Source organism: Ictalurus furcatus, chromosome 4, assembly GCF_023375685.1.
Source record: "Ictalurus furcatus strain D&B chromosome 4, Billie_1.0, whole genome shotgun sequence".
Taxonomy (NCBI): domain Eukaryota; kingdom Metazoa; phylum Chordata; class Actinopteri; order Siluriformes; family Ictaluridae; genus Ictalurus; species Ictalurus furcatus.
In genome coordinates this window covers 11952746-11962119 of record NC_071258.1, presented here as the reverse complement: position 1 = coordinate 11962119, position 9374 = coordinate 11952746, and the positions used below count along the sequence as shown (strand labels likewise).

At 40.7% G+C, this 9374-nt stretch overlaps 1 protein-coding gene across 1 annotated transcript in view; it reads left to right on the top strand.

Annotated features, from left to right (window-relative positions):
- The first annotated feature begins 259 nt into the window (after positions 1–259).
- zfpm1 (zinc finger protein, FOG family member 1) overlaps positions 260–9374 on the top strand; it is an 82437-nt gene continuing 73322 nt past the window's right edge. The window contains exon 1 of the mRNA XM_053622977.1: positions 260–651. Coding sequence (XP_053478952.1) covers positions 612–651 — 40 coding nt within the window. The 5' untranslated portion in view covers positions 260–611. The remainder of the gene's footprint in view (positions 652–9374) is intronic.

The following is a 9374-nucleotide window of genomic DNA, read 5'->3' as shown; positions in this document are numbered from 1 at the left end:
AATGACACACTATTTAGTAGGATAATACGGATTTTTAGACTTAGCCGACGGTTCTGTTTGAAAAGGCGTGAGTATGTACTTGTATACTTCACCACTACACACTCTATACTACATACTATACTTCCGTTTGCTAGTGGGCGCGAGCGCAGCCAAGCAGCATGCGGTGTGACGTCACGCGCGAGAGGCGTTCCAGGGGGCGTGGCCCCGCACAGTCCGCTTCACCGTTTCATGTGGCTGTCGAGCTGGAGCCCAATTGAGAACTGTTCAGTTGGAAGCGCGCGCGTCGGGCGAGTAGATATTAACAGGAAAAAAGGTTTTGTTTTTGAATTTTTCCAGTAGCGACATATTTAACATTCCGCTTGCGGTTGCAGCAGAAATATCGGGCAACGGTGAAACGGAGAAAGAATTAAATAAAAAAAAAAAAAGCGCTCGAGAAGCAAGCAAGCAAACGCTCACACGGCCACAGGTAGCTAGCTCTCCCGGCTGAGAAGCTTCAAGTGCGGGTCATGCGGGTGTATCCGGACTCAGGGCGAGTCGTGTCCCAGTGCTGCTAGTTCTCCGAGAAGCCGATCATCACTTCGCCTCCGCCGGACGGGGACTGAGGACGAACCATGTCCCGAAGGAAGCAGAGTAAGCCCCGTCAGATCAAACGTAAGCTTTAAAAGTTTCAACTAGTCTCCGACGGATATCCTATAAACACGCAGAAACTTATTCTGAGTAGATTAATAATATGTTTTCCTGCTTAGTGGAGCGCGTGGTTTCAGTGCCACATTAACGTTTCTTGGAAACTACTCGTGTTTCCCAAACGTGCTTCAGTGTTCATCCTACTTCAACACACCTGCCTCGACTCATTGATATCTATATATATTTTACCAAACAGCCAATGTCTCTAATGCGGAACAGGATTAATAATATTTACATTGTAGTCCAGTGACACTGTGCGCGAGAGTACAGCTGAGCGAGTTGTTTATTTCATCACGCGCTACTTAACATAAAAACACCACCACCACACTGATACATAAACAAGAGGTAGTTGATAGAACATTGCCAGTTGCGGCGTGAAATCTTGACAACAGAAATGAACTGTAAAGTACAAAAGCAAAAAAAGAAGAAAGACACTTGAGATAAACTCGACTAGCACACTTTGTGATCTGATTTGCACCCTAACCAGTTCCGATCAGCATTGTGGACAAAACATTCAGCGAAAACACGTTTGAATGTGATAATACTCTGTCTCCGGCTGCAATGTGACCGTGGTTTCCTGTTTTAATTCTCCTGTGAATACGTCACTGTTCTGTGAAGAAAAAAAAAAAAAAAAACCAGATGTGACTTCAGATAAGCAGTGATCCGATCTCAGGCGAGATAAGGATTAAAATTGAGTCTGTTCCCCCCCCATTTGTTTTCTGTCTGTGGCTGGAGTTGCACCCCCCCATCCCCCCCCGGGCTTTTTCACTTCTCTTCCCACAGATGGGCCGTTTGATAGCAGATAGGCGTCTGATCTCTCTCTCTGATAGTGGATTACCATTGGATCTTTTTTCATATCCGCCTCTTTTTTTTCTCTCTCAAATTTTTTTAAAACCCTGTAGTGCTCAGGCACCATTTGTAAGCAGACCTCTTTGTGCATCCTTACACTCTTTAAAAATATAGAACATTTAAGGGTTCTTTGGTTGAACCCTATCAGAAAGGGTTCAACGTAGAGCTCTGTAGGAAGCTAAGAGCCTTCAAATATCTAATGAACCCATAAAGAACATCTGGAGACCCCTTTTTTTTTTTTAGGGGTTCTTTGGTTGCCACGTTTATGTAGAACCCTACAGCAGAGGGTTTCCCTATCAGAAGGGTTCAGTGTAGAGCTCTGTAGGAAGCTAAGACCCTTTAAATATCTAATGAACCCATAAAGAACACCCGGAGAACACCCCCCCCCCCCCCCCCAGAAGTCTACAGTTGATTGGCTTGTGGCTGACAAGTTCTTCCTGTTTATAAATACACTGAGGGTTATCACAATTCTGTGATCTTTCAAGTTGATACAATTATGCTATAAAAATAAAAATGCAGTGCCACAGCACCACCCTGCCCCCCATCTCTCTTTCTCTCTCACTCTTAGACTGTCAGTTTCTCTAAAGCAGTGCTGAAAAGTGTTTTTGCTCTGGTGCCAGATGCTGTTTCAGTTCTTCGTCCAGAACAGATGCTTCGGCATGATAAGCACGGTAGCAATATCTTGGAGGTTGAGTTTGAAAGGCCCCACTCAAAAATAAATATTAATGTGTATTAAAGGCAGAAAGCGACTCTTGAAAAGGAAAGAAAAATGTTCTGATAAGGCACTATTAGCATATACCAGTGAGCGTAAAGGGCGGTAGTGCAGTTTAGTTAAGCAACTGTGAAGCTGCGTTTCTGGGCAGTCATGCCAACAGTTTGTAGCTGTGCGCTTGATTGAGATGTTTATGTCTTATTCAGTCTAAAGCTATCTGCTTTTTAAACAAATCACCATTTGATGCAAAAAAAAACTAACCCAACGACAACTTGTGACCTGTGCCATTAGAAAATAACAAGCTTCAGGGTCTATGTTTTAAAATAAAGCATTAGGATCTAAATGAACCACTAGAATACGATCAAGTGTTATTGTTGTACGTTAAATATACACTGAGAACTGGGCACAAAGGAGAATCATGTCCCAGATTGATCCTTACACCATTTATTTTTTCCTTACCTTAAATTTTTAACCAGTCTAAAGATAATTTCACCTTTGCGTTGTTCCACTCATAACATTTGTTAGACAGCCATGAAGTGAGGTTGGAGGTAGTTTGGGTAAGGCAGCCCTATTTGTTTTCCTGATAGTAGGTGAGATGTTCGCAGCTACAGCGAATGGCAGTGTCCCACCGGAAAAGTTCTGTGCAAAGAAGCGCACATAGAGCATCTTTAGCTCATTCATGATCATGCTATTTATTCACACCATCAACAGTCTTTCACAGATCAAAATGCAAAACATCTGGGCCTTTTGTTATGACTTCTCTTAGAGCAATTTTACTATGTGAACCTCCAGCTAAAGTATCATGTACGGTGGAAGTTAGAGGAAATATTTGTGCGTCTTTTGTGCGTCATGCTCCCAATGGTGAAGATCGCTCCGATAGATTACCCATCCCTTTCCGATGTGGAGATTAGTGTGCAGCCCAGTAGGATCCCAGGCCTTGTTATTTTGACAGTTGAGATGGGAGACGAGATAGGCGAGGCGGCGATCTCTGCGCCGATAGGGCCGGCGTGAGACAGATGGAAGCGATTGTTGAGCTGGAATTGGCATTTTAATTACATTGGACTGCCGCTTTCTCATCTTTGTCATGTTAGTGTTGTTGTTTGGGACTGGCTGGGTGTATCTGAAGATAAGTTTAAAAAAAAAAAAAGAGAGAGAGAGAGAGAGCGAGAGAGGAGCAGATAAGAGCAGAATAGGATTGCAGAACTGATAAGCAGTAGAGGAGAGAGGCAGGAATCCAGAAATGATAGATGGATGTATTCTGGGTTTTTAAAGCACCTCCCACAGTGAGATTGTGAGCGCTGATAAGACAGCCGTGCAGATGGGTGCTGAGATAAGGGTGCAGAGATGGTGGAGAGATAAGAGTCGTTCTGCAGAGGGTGACATTACTCAAGCAGCATGCGTTATCCATTGACGTCAGTTGCTTGAGCACGTGCGAGTCGAGCACCGACCACCCGATGGTCGGACATGGCACTCTTTCAAGTGACCACCTTTCCGTTAATGCCGATCGAGTCATTCTTTTGAAATCATGGACGCGATTGTATCTGCAGTTCCTGTTTTTGCTGAAAACTGCTGTCAGGTTCAGCTTCACGGGGTCACTTGACATGAGGTTTAATCTAATATCCTGCTAAAACATCACGATGAATAAAAGATCTTTTAAACATAAACACATAGATAACAGCAACAAAGTGTGCTTTCACAATCACATTTATACACGTTCACATATACATTAACTCACATGCACATACGTGCACGTACACAAACTCACAGCATAGCCTTTTGGTGGCTTTTGCCTGAGTGTATGTGTTTTTTTTTTTTTTTTTTCTTCTCCTTCTTTGTTCTGCTTTTAGCTTGATGTGAACTTTTGATAAGCCCTGGGGCCTGATCTCTGGCGCAGATAGAGATTGCCAAGTGTGATAAGAGTTGTTATCAGGCCAGAGCAGGCAGGAGTTAAGACTCTCCTGCAATAACAAAGCGACACGTAGCAGAAGCAGGGCGCTGGACCCTGGCAATCAGTTCCAGCCCTAATGTGATTAATGTTGTTGTATAATTAGATGATAGGTGTGAATGCATTTCTCCCCTTCCTTCTCTTTTCCCGCTACCGCCCTCCTCCCTCTTCCCGCCCCCGTGTTTTTCTCCTAACAACCATCATAGTCGATTAATTTAATTAAAACTAATTCCACATATTACTCACAGTAGATCCTGTATAAGATAGCATTGAGATGTGGGGGATTTTTTGGTTCCTTGATGATTATCGGTGAACAGCTTTTTTTTTTTTTGGTAGAAACTTCAGTAAAAAAACAACAACTCAGCCATATATAAATTAAAAAGTAAAGGAAAACATAGCGTCAGCATATTTATGGCTTCGGTGCTAATTCATCATTAGGTACCATGTGATACAGGTTTATTAACGTCTGTGAAAGTTCCTACAAAGTGTGAAAAACAATGTCTCAAAAGTGAACATGTGCTAGCAGTTCTTTTATTTAGATCCAGGGATGTATTTATATGGAATAAGCAATAATTAGCGTATAAACTTGTTGGCAAAGTGGAAGAAAGAAAATGATTTCTAATAATGTCATGTTTTTTAAAAATATTTTTTCTCTCTCTTGAAAGTATTTTTTTGATAGATAATGATCATCCTTTTCTTTATCTATGAACTGTTTAGTGATCTGTTGCATGTGCTGGCTTCCTACATTGCTGCACATGGCCTTTACAACACTGTTCATATCATGGTTGCTGTAGAATAATTTTTTTTTCTGAAAATGTAAACAATTAGGAATATACATTACATTGTATTTCGTGGTCTTAATTTAAAAAAAAAAAAAAAAAAAAAAGAGAGAGTTGAATTGTCCCAGTGAGTCACCTTTAAGATGTACAAACAATCAATTGTTGTAAGTTTGTTGTCAGGGTATTTTATTGTTCACTCCGCGGCTTTTATGAATCTGGGGATAGAGTTCAAGCTGTTAAGAGTTTTAAGTCTAATTCCATTAAGTATAAACTGGTATTTTAATATGGTTTGCTCCACTTTGTGTTCCACTAGAACTGATAGAGTGATGAATTTCTGGTTGAGTGTGCAGATTTGCTGCTTTGTTTTGATTGGGTTCGCTGCCTGGCTCTCTGTGATGATTGGTTGTGTCCTGTCCTTTGTACGTGTTGACCAAGCGGTCATGTTAAACTGCCTGTGGATTCATATTTACTACTTAGGAAGTGGCCGGATGTTGGCCTGGTGGCAGAAGCATAGCTGTGTGGTGTTGAGAGTTATTGCTTCTTCCTGCTCTTTACACACTGTGAATTATGAGGAGTAAGACACAAACATACACACACTCTCTCTTCCACTTTTACAGCACCCTTAATGCTGGTGTCTTTTATTTATTTTATTTTTTTTTCTCCTCCCCTGAGAAGACCTCTAGAGCAGACTGGAAGTGGATTTTCATTCCAAGCAAACAAGAGTAATTTAATATTTGTAAATAGTGCCACTGTTTTTTTAGAGGTCACGTTTTCCAGGATTTCATTAAAAAAAAAAAATACAGTAGAATAAAATAATAATATTCACAAAAGTAATCACATGCACTACTCCCCCCTCTCCCCCACCCAATGCACACATCAGCTTCACTTGCTTTTTAAGTGATCGCACTTCAGTAATACACATGCAAAGCACACTGGGTAAGCAATGTCACCCTAGACTGTGTCATACAGTGTAATGTGTCCAGTACCAATTGCCTGGATGTTACACTATACAGTGCATTAATATTCCGAAAAGAGAGACAGAAACTTTCAGCTCAATTTATAATGCAAGCGATGTTGCGGGAGTGGTTGGGCATGAAATATTGATGCGCTGCCAAGGCGCTTATAGCTCCCTTTGCACGTTTTTAAGCATGGGGAAGAAAAAAAAACCCACAAACAGGGACAGTGAGAGTAATCATGAGCTGCCCCTATCACATGGAATCACATGGAGCAGAGCGATTTTGCGTAGTGTTTTTGATTAGTGCAGATAGTGGGATGTTTGGAACAGAGTTTCCATAGCAGGAGGGATCTGTTTTGATGAACGCTGCCTAATGGAGTTGATTTAACGTGCTGATTATAACGCGAGTTGGTTGGAGTTAATCAGCTAGTCTTTATGGAGAATGGAGATATGATAATGTGTGCATGTGGAGGAGCCATGCTTGATGAGATCGTGGTTAACGCAGTTGACTAGATTGGCTGATTTCCAAGCTTGGATTGATGCTATGTTCTTTTATTTGATGTGCTTTAATTAGCACAGTTGAGCAAGTGGAGAATCTTGCCTCATGTAGGAGTGTACATGGACAGGATGATTGGTGAGTGCTACTGATTGAATGGATATCATGATTTTATGTAAAGTTGACTTGAAATGGAGGGGGTGTTCTTTGATGTGTAGTTAATACTTCTAGTTAAAATTTAATGTTGGTGGTTTATTTTCAGTTGGCAGTTCTGGTTCATATGGTTACAGGTCGAGTCTGAAGGCCATGTGGTTAACGGTTTGTGTGCGTGCAGTGTATCAGTTCATGGATGGTGTATCACTTTTATGACAGCCCCCCCAAGTACATGCGATAAGAGGCCATTTTCTCCTACTGTACTCAGCTCTCCATTCCAGGGTGTAAAAAAAAAAACAAAAAAAAAACAGCCTTCTGTGGACAAACAGGTCCAATGACCTGCTTTTATAGCCAGAGAGTGTGGCAATCAAGAGTGCTAGCTGGGTTTGCTATATCACCAGGGCTACATCAGTGGTGGTGTGTGTCTTTTCAAAGTGCCTGTGTTGTATAGTGAATTTCAAACATTGGGGCTCATTTATCAAGCTGGATACAGATATATTTATTGGTAAATTGTTCAGACATTTACACAGGAAGTGTGGTATTCATGAAAATGAATTAGTTCGGATAAACGTTTGTATCTTACGAGAGCTCCTGTGTAAATTTACGTATAAGGAGAATCACAAAGGTAAACCTTGATTGATCGGCTTCAAGTCATATAGTTGCCATGAGTTACTGCAAATTAATGTATGGATTACAATGTCAGGCTAATTTAGTTTCGATTGCACACACACACATTTTATGACTGAAAGAAAGCAATCGGAAACAAACCCGTTCAGTAAGACAAATCAGACCAGCCTTTCAATAATGACAAAAGAAATGGCACCCTGTAACAGGAGAAAGAGTTCAGTCTGTCCCCGTATTAGCTGACAGGCTGCAATGGCTGAGCTTCATTATTGGAAAATGTAGTGCATGTCATGCTTAGGAGATGCTCTTGCACTGTTTTATCACTTTGTTGCGAAGTGTAAAATAGCTGTGGTCTCAAAATGATTGGTGGTCCACACATAATTGGAATTTATCGATTGCTATTTATACCCATGTGGTGTTTAAGGGAAACTTTTTTTTGCAGTAATTGTTTAGTTTTGGTTTCGCCTACGGAAAACACTTGCACACAAAGACAAGCTTGAGGAATGAGGCCCAGTGATCTTTTTCTTTAAATGACCTTCTACGCCAGTCACATCAACAAATTCACATAAAACACCGGAGGTCTTTCTGGACACTCGTGTATTTGTTTTCGTCGTTACACTTGGGCTTTGACTGAAGCGGCCTGGCTGGGCGCTCTGGTGGGCAGAGAGCTCCGGACTGGGTATAGAGGAAGAGAAGAGAGGAGAGATAAGCACAGCAGGGCAACTGGGATAAAGGCCTCAGAAAGAGGAGAGGTTAGACTGCCTCCAGGGAGCTCCCCTTAACAGAGGTGGTCTAGACTAGAATGTCTCCTCTTTCTGCTCTCACACACTGCACTTGATCGAGCCAAAAAGTGGCTGCCCACCTCCCTCTGTCACTCCAAGCCTAGGCTTAGATGTGTATAGAGTGAGTCACTACATGCCGTTGTTGTGGAGTTAAGAGTGATCTCAGCTTCGGGTTTGATTAGCTCTTGTGTAAACCATATGAGCAATGTGTTACTGATAGCCTGTCTGTGATAGTCTCCAGAATAGGTCGGTTTAGGTCATATTCAGATGATTTGGCAAAAAGGTCACAATGTCATGATGAGATGGTGCAAGTGCTGTTTTAGAAATTGTCTTGTAATGGTATATGGGAAAGAACATCATAGAATTGCCATTATCTCATTCTTACATCTCATTATCCATTTGATTAATGTTTGACCATCTTAAAAATGCTTTGGCTATGTGAACTACATATTGTGATAATGTTTGTATGATTCTTTTCCAAGCCCTAGTTTGTGCTGCACAAGCCAAACCTAACCACTGAAATGTCACCAGCTAAAGTAGACCAGGAGTCCACTCTCCTGTAGGGGTTATTAGATGAGTCAGATAAGTTAACCCATTTTATCCCGAATTTTTCTGACCTGCGTGAACACATGAACCTTACACATCAAACAGACAAATAGTACAAATAAAGTACAAATAGTGCATCATTCTTGGGCAACAGCACAGCTAAAAGAGGCATCAGTCAATCAAGAAGAACCAATTTGTAAAAACGTACTGTAACTTTTCATCAGTGTGCAAACAAACAATAGTGGATCAAAGGTAATAAAACATTGGTTAATAACATTAATTAATTAATTAATTAATTAATGCTATTACACCACCTGTGTAAATTTGCATTTTAGCATTTGAAATAATAACGTAGACAAAACGAGAGCAATGTGATAAACTGTGCAAGTTTACATTTACCATGCTTATGACAAATGTGGCAGGACAGTTTTTAAAAATATCAATAATGGACATGTATAAAATTCATATTTTGCGAACACCAGCTGATAGTATCTCTATTTAAATTTTTTTTTCCCTATACACACACATCATTTTCACCTAACCAGAGAACAGTTTCTCCACCCACATAAAAAACGTTCATAAGAAATCAAGATGACCTATCGTTTTAAAGTACAGCTTACCAGTAACGTCACACACACACACACACACACACACACACACACACACACACCCCCAAGAACTCTTTCAGAGCTCTACAACTTGGGAGTAAATCTTTTTAATATTCATTACTTATTTATTTTATTTACATGTATATTTACATGTCTTGATTCTTTTGCATTTGAATATTTAACTTCTCTAGAACAATCTCTAAACGAATCTATTAATACAATACAATATTGTGCAAGACAC